Source organism: Anomalospiza imberbis, chromosome 10, assembly GCF_031753505.1.
Source record: "Anomalospiza imberbis isolate Cuckoo-Finch-1a 21T00152 chromosome 10, ASM3175350v1, whole genome shotgun sequence".
Classification (NCBI taxonomy): Eukaryota; Metazoa; Chordata; class Aves; order Passeriformes; family Viduidae; genus Anomalospiza; species Anomalospiza imberbis.
In genome coordinates this window covers 17,093,693-17,113,284 of record NC_089690.1, presented here as the reverse complement: position 1 = coordinate 17,113,284, position 19,592 = coordinate 17,093,693, and the positions used below count along the sequence as shown (strand labels likewise).

The following is a 19,592-nucleotide window of genomic DNA, read 5'->3' as shown; positions in this document are numbered from 1 at the left end:
CAAATTACTATTTCTCAATTCCTTTAGCTATTATAAAACATAGTAACAGAAGTATGAAATGCACTACAAAAATGTAAAATATTAAAAAAACCAGAACCTGCATGAAGGAAGTTATGCTAATATTGCTATGTTCTAGGAACACCACCATTCCAATTTGGCTATTTTTAGCCTAATGTAATAGTAAATAGCTACCTCCATGCAAGAAGCAAACTAATCAAAAACAGAAAGACCTCCTGAGGAAAGATGATCAATAAGACAAATTGAAGCAGCCTACAAAACCACCTCTGGAAGCACTCTTAATTGAGAGCCCAAGAGCAGAACCACCACATTTGGGACAAAGGAGCGAGGATCCATAGCTGCTGCATGAGTACCACATTTTCTAAACATAAGACTCTACTCCCCACAAAAATGCCCCTCATTGACACAAACAATCCCACTGCAGTCTCCAACACCAAGTCATTTCCTGGACCAAGCTTCACAACCACTTAGGCACACATAAAATGTGTCTTAAGATTTTTACATCAACTACAGCTGCTGACTTCTGCAATTAACAAAGGGAAACCCCTCCAAATCTCTCAACAAAGTACATGCTTCTTTTCTATAAACACCTTATCAATAGGATTGTCAACAAAATGTCTTAAGTAAAAAAATAATATCCGAGGGGACACCTGCAAAGTTGTTATCAACACATGTCCCCATATAGTTGCAGGCCTTGATGACTTGTGACTTACTGAGTTATTTTAGGAAGAAGACACTTTGTTTTTCACATTTTAACATAGATATTCTTTAAGCAACTGAAAAGAAAGACAATGCTAGTAAAAACAGTTAAAAAAAACTTGACAATGTTTAACTTTATGTAAGAACAGGGCTCCATTAGAGCACTTCTCACCCCTGTAAAACAAGTTTCACATACAGAAGAGGTGAAATACACAAACTTCAGTTTATTGCATTGTCAGGTCTGCCTTTGTTGTCTGACCCACAGCTACATATTCACACTTGGAATACATGAATTTGTTTATCAAATTAAAAGGCTGCTAACTTAGGTGCAGTTTGTTATAAAACATACACATTACTTTTGTCATGGTTTATGTTTGTACAGGTTTTCCTACTACTTGTTAGTAAAACTGTGGCCACATGGCAGGAAGTCTTCACCTTTATTTCTATAATCCAAAACTGACATTTTTGGAAAAGGCTTTTTAAAAGAAATAAATGAAATATGGAGATGAAAAACCTATCATCAGCTAAAATTCCTAATCTCATAGCCCACTTTTTTCTTTTTACTTTTACCACTAAATGCAACTATCAGTCATTAAAAGTAGAGGAAAGAATAAAACAGTGTAACTCAGATTGCTGTAAAGTTGGGTGCTGAGCCTATAAAGGATCTTCTAATTTCATCAGCAAGAGTTTGGATGAAGTAAATATATTGATATATGCCTTGCCAGTGAAATGAGATAAACAGGTATGTCCAGTTTCTCTATAAAGGCACAGCACATTAGTTCTACACCACTGCCTACTGGGATCAGACATAGCATTGAAAAGTTCACACTACACCTGAAAAGCCAACGCTAATGCTTAAAAGCCAGAGACTCAGCTAAGTATCTTCTTTTTAACATACACCCCGCTGCACACACACACGCTCCGGCAGACTGAACCTTTCCTATTCCTCTCGTTCCCCAACGCCATTACTCGTGCTGTAGGTGTTATTCTGTTGTAAGCTTTAATTGAACCGACTGTCAAAACACAGCCGCGTTATGGCACTTCAAATTAATAATCTGGCTCCTTCCCCTCTGTAACTCAAAGCGAAGGCACGGTCACGACTCTGCCGAACCTGCAGCAAGTTACCTATGCCTACATGTTTACAGTAACACCTTCTGAACAGCTGGCATTGTGCCACCTACATTTTATAATCGTACGACTTAGAACGTTTTCTACAGAGCGGAGAGATAAATTCAGCAAGAGGAAACTCTGCAGAAGACGTAAATAAATATTCCCCCCCACACCTTCCGGGGCTAACTAATTTTGTTGATGAATGCGCATAACCTTCGGCTCCCTCTTTGAGGCCTTTTCCTTGAAAACAAAGAAATCGGTCCCCACTGCCCCCCTCCCCACTGCCGTACGTGGATTTTCATAATTGATTTGTTTGATGAGGGAGGCGATAATCGCAGGGACCAGTTCCTCCGCCTCCCACTCTCCGTGCGGCACCGCTTCCCTGAGGAGCGCCTTCCGCACGGCCCTGGGGGTGCCCGGCCCGGCTGACAGCTCCCCCCGCCCCGCACGGCCCTGGGGGTGCCCGGCCCGGCTGACAGCTCCCCCCGCCCCGCACGGCCCTGGGGGTGCCCGGCCCGGCTGACAGCTCCCCCCGCCCCGCACGGCCCTGGGGGTGCCCGGCCCGGCTGACAGCTCCCCCCGCCCCGCACGGCCCTGGGGGTGCCCGGCCCGGCTGACAGCTCCCCCCGCCCCGCACGGCCCTGGGGGTGCCCGGCCCGGCTGACAGCTCCCCCCGCCCCGCACGGCCCTGGGGGTGCCCGGCCCGGCTGACAGCTCCCCCCGCCCCGCACGGCCCTGGGGGTGCCCGGCCCGGCTGACAGCTCCCCCCGCCCCGCACGGCCCTGGGGGTGCCCGGCCCGGCTGACAGCTCCCCCCGCGCCGCTCGCACCCGCGGCCGCCGCTGCCCGCGCCCCGCGGCCCCGGCACACAGCGCGGCCCACGGGGCGCCGGGGCCTGCGGAGGCCGCTCGGCCCGGCCCAGGCCCGGTACTCACGGGGAAGGCGCGGATCCGCATCTTGGTGTCCTTCCGGCTGCCCGTCCCCTTGCTCAGGTTCGACATCTTCGGTCCGGCGGCGCCTCCGGCGCGGAGCGGCAGAGCCGGGGGACGCGCGGCGGGGCGGTGGACCCGGGAGCCGGGCCGGGGGAGGCCGCTGGCGACCTTCGCTGCGAGTGCGGCCCCCGGGGGGGCGCGGAGGCCGGGCCGGCCGGGCCGGGCGGGAGAGGCGGCGGCACGGGCCCCTCGCTCCGCTGGCGGCGCTTCCTTCAGCCTCCGCCGCGATGGCGGACAAACATCGCTCACTGCGCAGGGCCGTGCGCCCCCCCTTCCCTTCCTTCCCTTCTCTTCCTTCCCTTGCTCTCCTTCCCTTCCTTCCCTCCCCTCCCACCGCCCGGCACACTCGGATCCGGCCGCGGTGGGGCGGGGGCGGCGGGAGGGCCGGGGGCGGGGGCGGAGGGGGGGGGGGGCCTCGCCGCTCTCGCGAGGTTTCCGCCGCTCTCGCGAGACGTCTCGCCTCCGGCGGGCCGACGCGGCCGCGGCGGGCGGGGAGTGGAGGGCGGGGAAGGCGCGCGGGCGGGGAGGGCGCCGCTGATTGGCGGAAAGCAGCGCCGCGCGAGGGGGGCGGGGCCAAGGCGGGCGGGCGGCGCGTCCCGTGAGGGGCGGCGGGGCCGCGCGTGCCCGGGAGGGTTTGGAGCGCCGGCGGTGCCACGGGATCGGGGAATCACGGCATCACGGCGTCGCCGGGGCTGGAAGACAGCTTTAAGATCATGCAGTCCAACGGTCCACTCAGCGTTCGCCCGTAACCCCTAAGCCACTGAACCACATCACCCAGCGTCAGACCCAGACGCCTCTTAAACACCTCCAGGAATGGCGACTCCACCACCTGCTCCGCATCCCACTTGTCGGGCTTGTGGCACTTGCAGGTTTTGGTGCCACTACAGGGTTGTGCCAGTGGGCCTCACAGCTGCTGCAGCCCCGCGGCAAGCGGGACACGGCCCCGGCCGCGCAGCCCCTGCCCCCTGCCTGGTACCTGGTGTCAACCTGGCACTGCGTCCCTTTTCCTGTGCCTCGCCCTTGGAAATCTCCCGGCTGCCAGCGCTGCCCCTGTGAATCATGCCAGCGGCAGGCGGGTCCCGCCGCAGCGTGCCGTGATGCAGGGCAGGTGTATTCAGCGATGCTCCGTGTCTGTGCAGTGCCAGGTGTATGCAGCGACCTTCCGTCTGCACAGTGCCAGGGATACTGAGCAATGTTCTGTGGCTGCACAGTGCCAGGGATACTGAGCAATGTTCCGTGGCTGCACAGTGCCAGGGATACTGAGCAATGTTCTGTGGCTGCAGAGTGCCAGGGATACTGAGCAATGTTCCGTGGCTGCACAGTGCCAGGGATACTCAGCGATGCTCCGTGGCTGCACAGTGCCAGGGATACTGAGCAATGTTCTGTGGCTGCACAGTGCCAGGGATACTGAGCAATGTTCTGTGGCTGCACAGTGCCAGGGATACTGAGCAATGTTCTGTGGCTGCACAGTGCCAGGGATACTCAGCGATGCTCCGTGGCTGCACAGTGCCAGGGATACTGAGCGATGCTCCGTGGCTGCACAGTGCCAGAGATACTGAGCAATGTTCTGTGGCTGCACAGTGCCAGGGATACTGAGCAATGTTCTGTGGCTGCACAGTGCCAGGGATACTGAGCAATGTTCTGTGGCTGCACAGTGCCAGGGATATTGAGCAATGCTGCATGGCTGTGCAGTGCCAGGGATACTGAGCAATGTTCTGTGGCTGCACAGTGCCAGGGATACTCAGCGATGCTCCGTGGCTGCACAGTGCCAGGGATACTGAGCAATGTTCTGTGGCTGCACAGTGCCAGGGATACTGAGCGATGCTCTGTGGCTGCACAGTGCCAGGGATACTGAGCAATGTTCTGTGGCTGCACAGTGCCAGGGATACTGAGCAATGTTCCGTGGCTGCAGAGTGCCAGGGATACTGAGCAATGTTCCGTGGCTGCACAGTGCCAGGGATACTGAGCAATGTTCTGTGGCTGCACAGTGCCAGGGATACTGAGCAATGTTCTGTGGCTGCACAGTGCCAAGGATACTCAGCGATGCTCTGTGGCTGCACAGTGCCAAGGATACTCAGCGATGTTCTGTGGCTGCACAGTGCCAGGTGTATTCAGCGATGCTCTGTGTCTGGTTGCCGTGCATGATTGGGAAATGAGGGTGCCGCCTGAGGCAACGCTTACAGGTGCCCGGAGTTAAATATAGGTCGTTCAGCAAAGGGCAGTTGCTATAGAATGGTTAGAAAATGTCCGATTCTGTAAGTTAACAGAGGGGCACTTCTGGAAGTTAGGCTGGTCAGCCAGAAAAAATCTAGGTCCCAGATGCCAGAGGGCTGACTGAAAAGTTATTGCATTTTGAAGCTGAAATGTGCATCAAAACATGTCTTGCTCAAGATCCCCCAAAGGAAGGAGGTGGCATAGCCGGGAAGAGAATTTCTTTCAGGTGACTCTTGAACTGAACTCTGAGTACTGCGGCATTGTGGGATGCACACTTTGCATCCCGCTCCACGTACCTCCATCATTAGTGTCTTCCTACAGGTGCCTGTACACTGCACATGTTTGCAGGGCACAGAAGCAGCATTCCTTCTCTGAGCTAGTTTACCTTCCATACCAGGGATTTCACCAGTTTTGTCTCTTGGAGATGGTTACAAACCCTTCCTATTGGGACTATGCATGTTCACATATGACGCATTTTTTAATCTCCTGATCAGAATTAAGTATATACGCCTAGAGTAGGTGTTATATAAGAGCAACACAATAAACAATGATTGCAACATGACTATACAATAGGAACTAGTCTTTTTCAAAATCACAGTATAGTCAAAATGCAGATCAAACAAAGATGAGATGAGAAGGGAAAGATTACTGGTTGTTAATATGAAGAATATGGCTTATACATTGTTTCAATATAATTTCAATGTCATTTCTGCTCCTAAGTATTTTCTTTGCCAAATGAGGACAATCTCTTATGTTAATACAGTTTTTTTTCCCAGTCCATAACAGCTAGGATAAAATCACTCAAAAATGTTTGACTCTTGTAAAAACAGTTTGCAGAACTAAAATAAAAGTAAATTTATACTAAAACACAGATTTTTAATTTTGAATATGTTGCAAGAACACTTTTCAACAAATTTAGTGCAGTTTTTAAAACCCAAAACTTTCCCCAGAATCCATTTTTGAGGAACTGGCTTTTCTTCTTTCAAGAGAGAAGAAAAAAACCAACTTTTACTGTCCCCATTACTGCAGATGGCTCTGGATTAATTTCTATAATGATTGTTTCAATGCTTCCTGCCACTGGCCTTATGCTTATGGCAGCCCTGGACAACCAGCCTCTTTGCCTTCTAAGTTGCTCTTAATGCACATCTTTTTATCTAAAAGTGGAAGAGTGCTGACTCACCCTCAGACACTGTTCAGGCTGGCACATAACACCCAACAAAAAATAAAATTATGCTCCTACCAAGTAATCTCAATTTTCACATCAAATAGCTTTCTTTTACACATGAGTTTATAGCTACCACACACTAGTACAAATGTAGTGATAGCTCTAATTTTATTACTAAATGCTGAATTTGGAGCCTGAGCCTTCTTTTGGTGCAGATTTCTGACCCAATGTGTCACATCTGCTAACACAGATTCCTCTGGAGCTCCTCCTTTCACATCTGAGATCTGTTCTGTGACTGTTCAAGGTGCAGACTATTACCATTTTTTAGTGCAAATTTTCTATTTCCATACATAATGTACAAAATGAGGTTTCACTAAAAGTTACCCTTTGAGCTTACACAGAGAACTAATTGAGATGTTTGTTAAGTGCTTATAATGTTAATTCCAGGTGGGTCAAGCCAGAAGGAAGACAGGCAGGTGGAGGAGGACAGATCAGCACAGGAAGCGTGATGCACCCTGTGGCTTACCCAGGTCACCCCAGCTGTGTCCCAAACATCTCATGTCCCTCTGTGGTCCAGCCACAAGGAAATGCTTCTTGTGCACAGGAGGGTAAGCCTTGTTGGAAAGTTCACATCTGAGCATTGAGCAGCCTTAAACCCAGCTTACAGCAACCACAACAACATGCAGAGCTATGATCACCCCCAGAATCATTTACCCTAGTGCAGAGAAGAGCTCTGCATTATCCTAAGAAGTCATTTACAGTTTGGGTTTTATTTTTTCCTGAAGTCCTATCAGTCCTCTGATTTTAGGTACTGATGATCTCACTAAATGACAGGGGACATTGCTTAGGTGCCTGCCAGTCCACACAGAACATCTCCACCTGAGTAACACATCACCACCTTGCTGTCAGCACCAGAGGGATGGCTCTTTGCATTGGCCTGTATGTCTTGAAGGTCACAGAAAATCTTTATTTAAATACTGGGTTTATAATCTGATTTATATCTTAACAAATAATCTTCATCATGTGAAAGGCATCAGAAATTTTAGAAGACTGTAAAGAGCATATTATATTGGAATTGATCTAAATTTAAATTTTTATAATTAGGCCTTTAAACCATAGCTTGTGTTAACTTCTAGAGAAATATTCAATATATACCTGTGTAAATATGATTTTTTTATTTCAAATTTTGACTTTCTGCTTGGTAAGGCTTAATTGTGCTTCACCAAAACCAGAAACTGTGACTTTTTTTGTTTCTAAGTGACCATCCTTTCCAAGGAATCATACATGTGTATTCTCAGGTCTTCCTTACGCAGGGGTGAGGGACTGAAATACAAAAGCATAAAAAAATAAGTATTTCTATCACAGAAGGATGCAGAATGACCACATCCTGGTCTGCAGAGCACCTAAATACCTGACTGCAAACTCAGGGACAAATATTTCAGGGCTTGAACTCACTGTAAGATAGAAAAAAATATCCTTATGTGGTGGGAAAAAGTGAGATCCCTTCCTGTAAAGCCCAGAATCAGGAGGAAGGCTTTTCCCACCCCAAATCTTTATTTCTTTTTTTCACTTTTTTTCTGTAAGTGCCTGCATCACTTTGCATGTGATGATTGCTTTTAGATTTGCATAATTGATACGTGACACAAAAAAAAAAGCTCAGGACAACCTGATAAATGTATACTTGTAATGCCTTAATTCCTTCCCTGCAAGTCATAACCAACTGACTGATTCGTGTACAGGGTTCCTAGATTTCAGTAGGTACAGGGACAATAGCTTCCTGTAGAAACAGGATCAATATTCAGAAGTATGATTTACCAGGACACTATTACATTTCTTTTTGAAGAAACAGAGCGATTTCAAGGCATAACATTTCACATTATTATTTCTCTATCCATTTAGAGACTTTTTTTCCCTTTTGTGTATGTCCTGGATGATGAAAAAGCTTGTTTTTATCTTCCTCAATCACTGTTTCAGAGGAGTTAAGGCAGAGGTATAATTCACTATAATAAAGCTACTTCCATTTCAGGTAGATCTGTAAGTTTGGAGATTTGGTGTTTTTTTTTTTTTTTTTTTTTTTTCCTTATTTCTTCCTTCTCTCTTTGCTTTAACAAGGAGCACTGTTGGGTTTTATTTTTTGTTTTGTTTGGGGTCTTTTTTGACATGGTATGGGTGGCTGAGAGACCTGGGGGTGTAGTGAAAGGCTGTGGAGTGGCAAGACAAGAAGGAAAACAAGCAGCATAAAGTTATTTGCTTGGTCACTCGTGGAAACTTGTTGCTTGGAACATTTGGCTAGGATGTGTTTAAATTTAATTTCTGTTGCATTTAAATGCCACCACAAACACAGTAAATGCTAAAATATGACAGTCTAAATAGCTCAACAGTTTCAAAATGAAACCAGACTAAATTACTTTCAAATATTTTTGCAAGCAGGAAGAGATGTTGAGGTACTGTCTCAACCCTCTTTTCTCTGTTCCTGCCCTGGCTTACAGACAAAGCCCTTGCTGCTGGGCACAGCTGAAGCCAGGCTGTCCCTCAGAGCTCTGTGCATGGCTTTGCACACCAGCAGCAGCAGGCTCCAGCAGCACTGGTTGCACAAGCCCTGCCTGCAGTGCCGGCCGACTCACAGTGGGCTGTTTACAGCAGAGCGCTGAGGATGGGCAGGAGGAGATGATGAGGTTGCTGTAATGAGCACATCATGTAGTGGCACATTTCAAAAACAGGTCTAACCAGACAATGCACATAATAACCAAAATTAATGCTGTCCAAACACTGCTGGCTTCCCTTTCAGTACCTGACCCACTTCAAGAACGTTGGAATAATACTGAAGTCCTTAACAGGCTAAGTCAAGTGTCAGTTCCAGTGCAAAATCCCGTCTCTGATGCAGGTCGTTGACGGTGATCTTGCACAATGTGACTGCAAAAGATACGAGCAAACCGTGGCCTGTAATTCCCCAGCACTGCAGCTTCCCTGATGGCAGCAATCGCTGTGACAACTGCTTCTTCCACGCCCTGCCTGGGTCTCTGTGTCTGCCTGGCTCAGTGGCTGTGTCCTCGCTGCAAGAGGAGAGGGTGTCCCATCGGGGACAGGCAGGCTCCTGGCTTACTGCCCCAGCTTTGAGCTGTGAAACCACTGCTTCTCTGTCAAGTGCAGAGGGTAAACAGGCTTTCAGTAGTGTGACAGGAGATGTAGTAGGAGCACATTGTTTGTGCAAGGCTCACATTAGAAAAAAAAAAAATCATGCTACAGAGTTCCAGCCAAGGGTGAAAGCTGCAGTGGTGTGGTCAGACAAAAGGTTCAGGTTCAGATATCTTCCCTATCACAACAATCTGCTCTTAAGAGGTGAACGGATGTGAATATATTGTGTCAGAAGACAGCCTCAAAGAGCCAGATGCTTCAAAACACTCAAGGCAACCTTTCAAGAAAAAACACCAACATGTTTTGTGTGACAAATCATGGAAGAAAATACTGTGCACCAACCCAAGTAAAATTTAAAAAGCTGCATCAGTGCCATCATACTGTACAAACGCTACCAAAAGGTTAGGGGTAACTTGTTCTTGGTGTATAAAGCACCCACCTGGGAAAGTGGTTTCTGAGAGTACTGCCATTTAAATCTAGTAGGAAAAAGGAGCCCAACAAATTGGTTGGAAACTGAAGCAAGATCAAAAACAATGCAACACCAAAGATAATTATTCCTTACAACTATTTACTTATATATGTGACAGATCCCTCATTATTCAACCTGTCAAATGAAGCTTAGTAACCTGCTAAAAACTGTCAGGAGTAGCCACTAATGCCGTGTTCTTCCAGAACCTCTGGATTTATTCACTTCAGTAGTAATAGCAGCAGCAGATCTTGGCATCATCTGCAGATGCAGGTGTGTAATGTAGACTTTTGGGAGCATTTATCCTCTGCTTTGTGTGGCACAGACAGGGCTGATGGAGAATGTCTGAGAAGCTGACAAATCTTTCTTCCTATGAGATCTAGTGTCTTAGTACCAATTCAGTTTCTGTGGGACTGGAGGAAGTTACTTTGAAGCTTGAGGGAAAAACACATTTCACATTTTTCATGGTTACTCTCACCAGAGATTACTTTATTCGTAGCTGTTACTGACTTTCATGCTTCAGCTATTCTGACGTTTCCTGTTTTTTGAATTGCTTGCCTTGCATACTTAAAATGCATGTACATTTATGGCCTTTTCACATTCTCTAAGCCTAGGTAAAACTCTAGGTTTCCCACATGTACATTTCTTCTAAAATGTACACATTGTTCACATTGTTCCAAAAGTTACTTCTGCATGGGAGAAGGCTCTACCCAGGTGCAGTTTGCATCCTTTGCAGGTCCTTTACACTGCCACAACAAGCCTTGTGCTGTAAAGTGACTAATATTCAGTCTCACATCAGGTATTTAGTGGCCAAGCAGATGTGCCAGTTCAAGATGTGACCAACATTCAGGTGTTTGTCATCACTCTGCAGCAGCTGTACAGTCAACCCAGAGAATAAAAAGCTATATAAAAAAATCAGTGTTTAAATTCCAGCAGAAAAGTCAGGCGGGTGAACTCACATCACTCCTACCAGCACTTACTAACCTGCTGTCTTTGCAGTAAAACCCACGATAAGAGCCCAGATGATTTATTCTGACATCTAAGCTGTACCAGGAAGAAAGCAATTTTCAGCTTATGGCTGGGGATGGACGTCTTCAAGTGCCACAAAGCCATTTCTACAATGACCATGTGACTGAAGCCTCAGCAAACAATCATTATTTTACAGACAGCTGGTAAACATCCTCTTCCAGACCTGGTTCTGCAGGCTAAAGATGCCAGGGATCTGGAATGGGCATTCCCAGAAACCAGGGCTGTCTTTGGAATGAACTGGAATTGTGCTACAGTTTTCCTCATCTGCCTGAGACAAAGCATGCTGGTTAGTCAAGCCTGCCTTTGGCAGCTGTTTGATCTAACCCAGCAGAACTTGTCTGAAACAGAGTAGTGAGCATTAATTGCCTTGCTTACACCTTTTTGGCAGAGTTGTGCTGTTGGTAACTCCTGGTTGTGATGAAAATGCAAAACTGGAGGCAGAGAGAGCAAGATTTCAGCAGTCAAAGGGGTTTGCAAAATGATAATGGCGCGTGACCATCAAGTAGTCAACAAATTGCATACTACAACTGCCCATTTTTTTTCTAGTTCTGATTAAAAAATACAAAACATCCATGAAAAACACAACTGTCTTTCAGCCCTTAAACAGCTCTCAAATCACTAGGTTGAGTCCAATGCAAGAAATTATCTTTTAACAGCTTTTATTCCACGACAGTAAATTCAGAAAAGATGCCTTTTCAAACCACAAGATTATTGCTACTATCTTTATTACACTGTCATCTGAGAGCCAACAAACAGTACTTTTATCTGGCACTAGATAAGCACAAAAAATAGACAATATTCTGCAAAAAGTTTTGCAAATGATGCAGATAAGGCAGATTATGGAAAAGGTGTGGTGGGAAGGAAGATATGTTTTCAGGAATGGGATTATGGTCCTTGGCCTTACAGTCTGACAGAAGGCCTAAAGCAAGTGAGCAAAAGAAAAAGATCACATAGTAGATATATTGAACCTGGTGTGAACATGCATGAGATCACCTTGGTATGCATCTGTCTCTTGTGCAGAGTCCAGTGGGTTTGGCAAAGCAGGCCCATGTGTGCTGAGCCTGGCTTTTGGAACAGTCATGACATGGATGCAAGGTAAGAAAACAACTTTGGATTCCAATGAGTTGTTTCTTTGATCTTAGAGAAATACCTAAAGAAATAATGTCCTCATGAGAAAGCATGGTGTGTTGGTAGTAAAGACCCATTCTCATGAAATTGCTACAGTTTCTCAAGACATTAAAAGAAAAAGTGCAGAAAAAACAAGAGCTACATACACCCGAATGAAAGTCTATATGCAAGAACATCTTCCTAGGAGGGATGTATCAGATGCATAGCAAAATTTTCCTAATATAAATACAATGTATCAAGAAAAGTTCATTGTTACTGATGTACTTTACACAAGCCTCCTGTGCTGATAAAAAGAAAATAAATATTTGATCAAATAGTATCACCTTTTCAAGGTGATACTCAGGTTGGCAATCACATTTCTTAGCATCTCTCTCTCACCCAAATTCTTTCCAGGGATTGAAATCAGCTGTGGCCAGATCACAAGGGTTATTTGGCTCCAGCTTCATGGCTAGGGGATGTTTTATTCATGTCATTACTAAAATCACTACTTCAATTTAAAATGCTGTCAGACAGTCTGCAGATTCTGCCCATAGAGGATAAGCCAAGCAATATTCCTCAAATGAGCTGTATTGCACATAGCACTCTTGAAAATCAATTTTTATTGCATATACCATTGATATTTCTTAATTTGAGCAAACAGCAAGTTGGATACCACTGTAAAAAAATATGACTCTGGTTTAGTATGGAGAGAGAATACTAGTAGTAATATTAAGACAGACAATAAGAATTATTTCTGGGAGATAATTTTCTTCTCTGTTTAGTGGGATCCTTCCAATATCTAACTGGGAGTGGTGGAATAAAAAAAAAAAAAAGGACAAATTGCTTCACCATAATCTCCCTCACCAACTCTTCTGGTTCTTCTAATTGAGAAATTATAACAGTTAGGGATAGGCACATGTTATTATCAGAAACCTTTTGCAACTGGTAACATGGATCCACTTATATGCTTCATTTCTTTCTATTGGTTTCATGAGTGTAGTATAAAAAAACCCAAAAAGAACACAAAAACACAAAAAAACCCAATATTCTGGCATTTAAAAAAGGCTACAATTTCATTGTTTGTAAACATTACTACAAATTTCCTTCTATTTTACTTTAAAGGCCATTGTAAGGGATATTTCTGACGTTTGCAGTAGGCAGGACAACTGTATGTATGCAAATTTATTGGAAACCCCATCAATCCACCTGGCTTTCAAAAGGCTTTTAATTAACTTGCAAGGGTTTGGGTTCACATTAGCTAAAGACCCTCAGAAATTCTCTTCCTCAAAGATTTCCAATTTTATTTTATTTTTTAAGCAATGCAGGAATCTTAGCAGAACACAAATTTAACAAATGTGTGTATTAATGAAGTGGACGTGGGATGAATGTTAACTGCAACCCTTGTCTCTGGTACCAGATTGTTAGGAAAATAGAAGTAAATTCTAGAGTAGTCCTGAGGTGTTTTAGAAATAACAGGAGCCACACTTGTGCTATTTTAGACATTTTGTTGTTGAAATGTTATCACTGTTTAGCAACTCCTAGACATCAGGCAACAGCTCAGCAAACTTAGGTTTGCAGATTTCTTAAAACCAGGAATGTCGAAGAATTTTCTTCTTCCAAAATAGACAAAGTCAGCCAAATGGAAAGGTGTAAATCCTGTCCTCTTGTGCATCCAGCATCTCTAGCCCCCTTCAGGGCCTGGCAGAGGTCGAAGCTGTCAGCTATTAGCAGCTGTAAAGAGCATGAGGCATAATGCCAGCTTTCAAATTAAACAAACAAAAATACTTTTCTTACTGACTTTTAAAGGCATGTATATTTCTTTCACACTTAGTGCTCAGTATATGGTCTTATTTAAATGAATGGCTGGAAAAGTACCAAAGACTTTTATATGCTTATATTGCCAAAAGGAAGGCTGCAGGATTTTTGAATGCAGGATCTAGGAAGACATCCTCCGCTCCTTCTCTGGGCCAGCTGGACTATTAGGAGTTGGGAAGATTTTTGACCAGATTGGAAAGTCCTAAAGGTTACTTCACAAGTCCCATCAGTCAGCCTAATGCTGGGCCAGTTGCCATAGCAGGAACATATTTAAAGAATTTTTGATTAGTTAAAAGGGCAATTCATTTAATTGTAGGTTTTTACCCAGGAAGAGTGGCATGTGTTTATTTTTTAATTAATTTTTTTTTTTTTTAATTTAATGCTGCTTTCACATTTCAGAACTACCCCGACTTAAAGGATTTATCCCAATGAATGGACATCCCTTATTCAAATCCAAATGTTACCCTTAATAAAATATTCCAAACACTTCTTCACCATGGGTAAGAGAAAACATATGCGTTTCCAAAAGGGGGAGAAATTATTAAAAGTGACTTATTTACTGGAGTTTTGTGTAAGTTATAGCTGGTACATCAGGAGTGCTGTTATTTAGCACACACATGTGGGTTCCAGTAAATGCAGTGCTGGGCTGTAGAAGGAGTGGCATACAGTGCTTACTAACAAGAAAACATGGTCAGTTGCCTATGGGAAGAAATGCTAAAATATTCTAGAGTTTCTTTTTTCCCTACAACTTCCCAGATGTTGGAAGGCATCCAGAAAGAAGAGAGTACCTTCAAAGTCTGACTCTGTATACCTTCTGCCAGACTTCAAAAATAAAATACTCATGATCTGAAGAGGGCTAAATAGCTGAAAAAAACCTGTGGTGAAACAGGTGCAATTCTTTCCACAGGGAACATAAACTTTCTACTTTCCAGAGCACAAACCATTAGCATTCTCTGTCTCTCTCTTCATGTCCTTTTCCACTTCTTGTCTCTTTCCTAGATATTCCTCACCAAGAAACCCCAGCTAAGCCAGCCTTCCCTACATAGACATCTACACCACACCAGTCACTTTACGTAACTCTGCCAAGCTTTTTCCACACATGTCAACACTAGCTTATGACATTATTTTTAGTGTTTTTCTTTCTGATTGAAACTCTGCACGAGTGTCTGGGACTCCTCCTCCAGAGCAAGCTCCCAGAGCCACCATTTTGAAACTGCTGCAGCACAGAATGCAACCAGAGCAAGGCAGAAGGCTTGCATTCATTGCTGAAGAGGTGTTACTGGGCCAGATGTCTTGCTTTACAAACATTAATATATATATATATACATGTATACATACACATATATGTATATTTTTTCTCAGTGGGGAAGGACCTACCTACTCATTCATAGCATTACACTTATTACTGACACGTATCTTGAGGAGGCTTTCTAAGCCTGGAAGTCAAACATTTAACTCAAAATTAATATGCCTTTCAGGCCTCCTTGCACGTGAGATCCATTGAAGCCCAGTTGCTGTGTGTGGCGAGGCAGTGCCAGGCTGGCTGTCAGATGCATAATGCTTGGTCAGACTGACTGCTGACAGGAAATTCATCCAAGGTTCAGTTTCTGCAGCCATAAGGAAAAAAAGTATCTACTTTTGGTTGGCAGGGATTTTGTGATGAAAGCAAGATTTTTACTCACAGTGTTTTCTTCTCAGTATTACACAGTGAGTGGAATGCAGAGGACTTTGCTCTGTGTTTTAATGAAGACCTGTAACGATGGCAGAATTTTTCATTCAATGATTTTCCAGGCCTAGAAGAATGACTTGGCTTGAAGGATTGGGTGTCCAAACACACAGATTACCCAATTAAATCTATTATTTTTCTGGTGTTCATTAGTCCAAGTCCTGTGAATCAAGAGCTCTGTTGGGTAATCCTACATGCATTTTGATGACATGCATGGATTCACAAGATTCTTCAGGATTACTTTATGTACCAAGTGCTCTCATACTGGATGGTTGTTGAACAGCTCTGCTTTGTCTTCCCGTCTTTTAAAAACTATGCAAGGAAATATTTGCAATACACAGAAGACACAGGAATCACAGAAACAATCCTGAACATAGGATGGATTTTCAGATATCATGTCATAGGCATTACTTGTCAGAAGGGCCCAAAGCCTGGGCAGTTTTCATGACAGCAGTGACCTTGCTGGTTGTGGACAGTCTCTGTTTTGGCATCAGAATATTCCATTGCTATTCCCATCTCTTTTCTCCAAAGCATGGAAACCAAGGCATATAGTTGAGGATGTTAGCCTATGTTAGAAAAACAGCCTCAAAAGCTACTCTAATATTTCTTACCCAATTAACAATTCTCTCACTTTCAGGCATGTAAGCAGGAAATGGTATATTCTCTTTAATTCCATTAAAGAGATCAGTCTTCCATGTGAGAAAAGAGGTGTTGCTTAGAACCCCAGCAAGTTTCATAAATAAAACAGCATTAGAAATTTTGGTAGCTGGATGTTGCCATAGGGCCAAACAAGGAGTTAAAATGTTGGCTTATGGGCAGCAAATGGAAGTCTGGGAAGCAGTGGAAGCCCACATAACTTAGACTCTGTCATCCTAATGGCCAATCCTTGAAAAGACTTGTCACTATAGATTTGGGTTGGCTTTACCTGTGATATTCATTCCTGCATCTCTGTATCCAGCTGCAGTTAAGATTCTAGTAACTAGCCTGTACATGTTACTGGACAGCAGGATTTTTGTTGTTTTTAATGTATTACACCATCAGGCAAGCTGTTGGGACAGAACAGCTGTACAAGTTGGAGCTAGCCTCCTCCCAATTAACTGCTTGGTGGTTCTATTTCTCAGTTAGAAGCTCACATCTCACCACCTATGCATTTGTACTTGCTTATTTCAGCTAATAAAACGGGTCCAGAGTACAGGTCTGATGGCCAGCAGCTCTGGAGTTACATGCTGGATCATCACCCCTGTGTTCCATTGCACATTGCACTGCTCCTCTGCCCCTGGGAAAATGTGGACATCACCATTCACCTGCATTACAAGCACCACTTGTGCAAGGCTTTGAAGAGAGACACAGCATACTCTGGTATCTGGTGTTGACTTTATACAGTACTCATGCCCATCAAGCATGGATAAAATTAACACTTTAGAGCTAATTCACGAATTAGTTTAAATCTATTTCTCACAAACACTGTCACTGTCGAAGAACTGAAGTCCTTCAGGTCCTTCAGGCTGTTCACCTGCCTGGCAGTCTTTCCTCGCAGCTCACAGATACTGGGATGGCCACACTGTGCAGCACAGATTTTCCCAGTCAAGGTTCAATTGGAGCTGGTTTGTTTGCATTGTTGTGCTTCAGAAACACCCTGCTTTGCCTTCTCCACAAGGCTACTCTGTCAGAGTAAAGAAAAGAAGGGAGAAAAGAAAGGGAATCTAGCGAAGCAGCACGAAAGGAGGGGAGCAAAGCCCCAGCATGGTCCTTGAGGGGCTACAGGTGCTTCTGTGCCTGCAGCAGGGAAGACAAGTTGCTCCAGCAGCAATGTGATCCTGCATGCTTTGAAAGGGTTCCATGCACACAAACACACTGCAGCATGCTTGCTGGCCACACAGACAAATGCTGAGGCTTTGCTGAACCATGTAATCCCATGCAGCCAAAGATAGCATTGCACCACCGAGCTGTAGCTCGTGGAGCTCCTGTTTTCCATGTATGTGTACACATCATCCCACTGCACTGATTCCATAGCCAGCTCCCACACTAACTCGTGTCCCTCCACCTCCATGAAAGACCAGGATTTGGATTCCCCTTCTTTCAGCAGGGAAATCCAGCATCAGTCCCGGTCACGACAAAAAATGGAGCAAAGCTGGCATTCACACAGCTATAAGAAGTTAGCTGTACTTGCAAACCATGTTTGTAAAGGCCAGTGATGTCCAGAGTTGGGCAGTTCTCTGCTGCACCCATTGTGAGGTCAGTGCCAGCTTCCCAGCGTGTGACACATCTACACTGGAGCATGGCACACACATACATTAATTGTCTGCTTCTGATCCTGCTGGTGGCCCAGAGATGAGCACAAGCAATTCATCTTGCTTTTTGGACAGATCTTACATAAGTTCTTTGCAGCTACAACTAAACTGCTTCATTCTTCTGGAGCAGAACTAGTTCAAGCAGACTAGACAGGGGTGCAGATATAGGTTCTTATTCTAAATAAAAATAGCCTTTCAATACAGCTACTACCTAGCCTCAGAGACACACTATATAAAACCAGTTTTCATGAAACCAAGATGGTTCAAGTCAAGAAAGGAAAACACTGGTTTTGGTAAAACAAATTATCACAGGAAAAATCAAGCTCAAGGGAAATGCTGGAGATCTCAAATAGTTGTAGCGCCACATTTACGTTAAAATTCTCAAAATCTCAATTTTAGTATATCTAGTGTTCATATCAGTGCAAAGCCAAGCACAAAACCAAAACCAGAATAAAGACTACTATTGTCCCCAAATTAATCCACAAGAGCTATTAAATGGCTACAGCAGAGGCCAGAAAGGTGCAGTGCATTTTTGGTTGCTAACCTAAGCTAGAAAGATTTAATATTGCTAGTTTACAGAAAGGTATTTTCTGTTCCTGAGGATAAGTGTAACCAGCCACAGCAGCAGTCAGAGCAATGACTGAAAATGTGTGGTGAATCTTTTTAAACATCTAATGCTGGCTGTTTTGGCTCTATTGTTTTGGTTGGAGAGGGAGGGAAGGACCTTTGTGCATTACAATATAAATCCAGTCTATACAAATACACAGGGAAGTCAGAAGACAGAATAATCATTATCAAGCACCAAAGGGATCATTTCTCAGGTTTTCTTGGTAGTACAGATTTTAGCTCTTGTCCCCTCTGCACAACAGCTCAACACACTGGGCTTTCCAAGTTTGTTCATTATTGGTTGGACGGAAGTGGATAGTTATTGGTTGGATGGAAGTGGATAGTTTAAGGCTGAAAGGAAAATTACAGAGATTTTGGGGTAATCCTCTGAAGGGTTTTGCCAGAGTGACAGCCACTCCCCCATTACATGATGCAGCTGCCCTCCAAATACAAATGTCTGGCTACTCAGGTGCTGGTTAGATCATCACCAACACCTCCAGTTTTGAAAGCAGAGATCAAAAAGAAGATTGCAGTTGTAGGCAGAGACAGAGGAAACACAGGGCTACCTCCAGCTACTTCTTACTAGTTGCTCTCAGCTAGTCTGTGGGTTTCTCATCCCCTCAGCTCACCCTACCAGAGACAGGTGTGTCACTTTAATTGTCCAGCTAAGCCCTTTCCCCTTGTAGAGCCCATTGCAAAAAATAAAGCTGCTCTAACATCCAGCAAGCATCTGACATCTTCCTCACTCCTGAGGAAGAGGAACCATCATCCCTTTGTGTCTTTAAAAACCAAGTTGACACACACTGGTCACAGAGGCAAGCACTTCATGCTTTCAGTCTTCCTTTTCCTTTCACTTCAATAGAATTTACATGTCTTCCTTAGAACTTGAATTTTTTTAAGTCATTAACCATTCTGGCTTTAACATTTATAAAGTCCTGGCTAAGAGCCCTGCTACTTGACAAATCAATAGGGTTTCCTCAGAGCTTCAGCCTTTGGACCTCTCTTGTATTGCCATCACAGATCTCCACTTGGATTTTCCAGCAGAGTTTACTACTCCCTATTTAGCATTCCCTACTAAATTATAAATTTTGCTTCTTTTGATTAAACAAGGGAATTGTTTTTTGTATACTTCCTCCTTTTCATAAAGTGCTTTTCTGTCAAAGCTCAGGTCCAATTCTTCTTGAGGATCATGGGAGCTGTCATCCTCTGGAAACTCAGAC

General features: G+C 44.5%; 1 protein-coding gene across 1 annotated transcript in view; it reads right to left on the bottom strand.

Moving 5' to 3' along the window:
• CUL3 (cullin 3) overlaps positions 1-2,962 on the bottom strand; it is a 55,367-nt gene extending 52,405 nt beyond the window's left edge. Inside the window, exon 1 of the mRNA XM_068200941.1 lies at positions 2,762-2,962. Coding sequence (XP_068057042.1) covers positions 2,762-2,827 — 66 coding nt within the window. The 5' untranslated portion in view covers positions 2,828-2,962. The remainder of the gene's footprint in view (positions 1-2,761) is intronic.
• Positions 2,963-19,592: the final 16,630 nt, after the last annotated feature.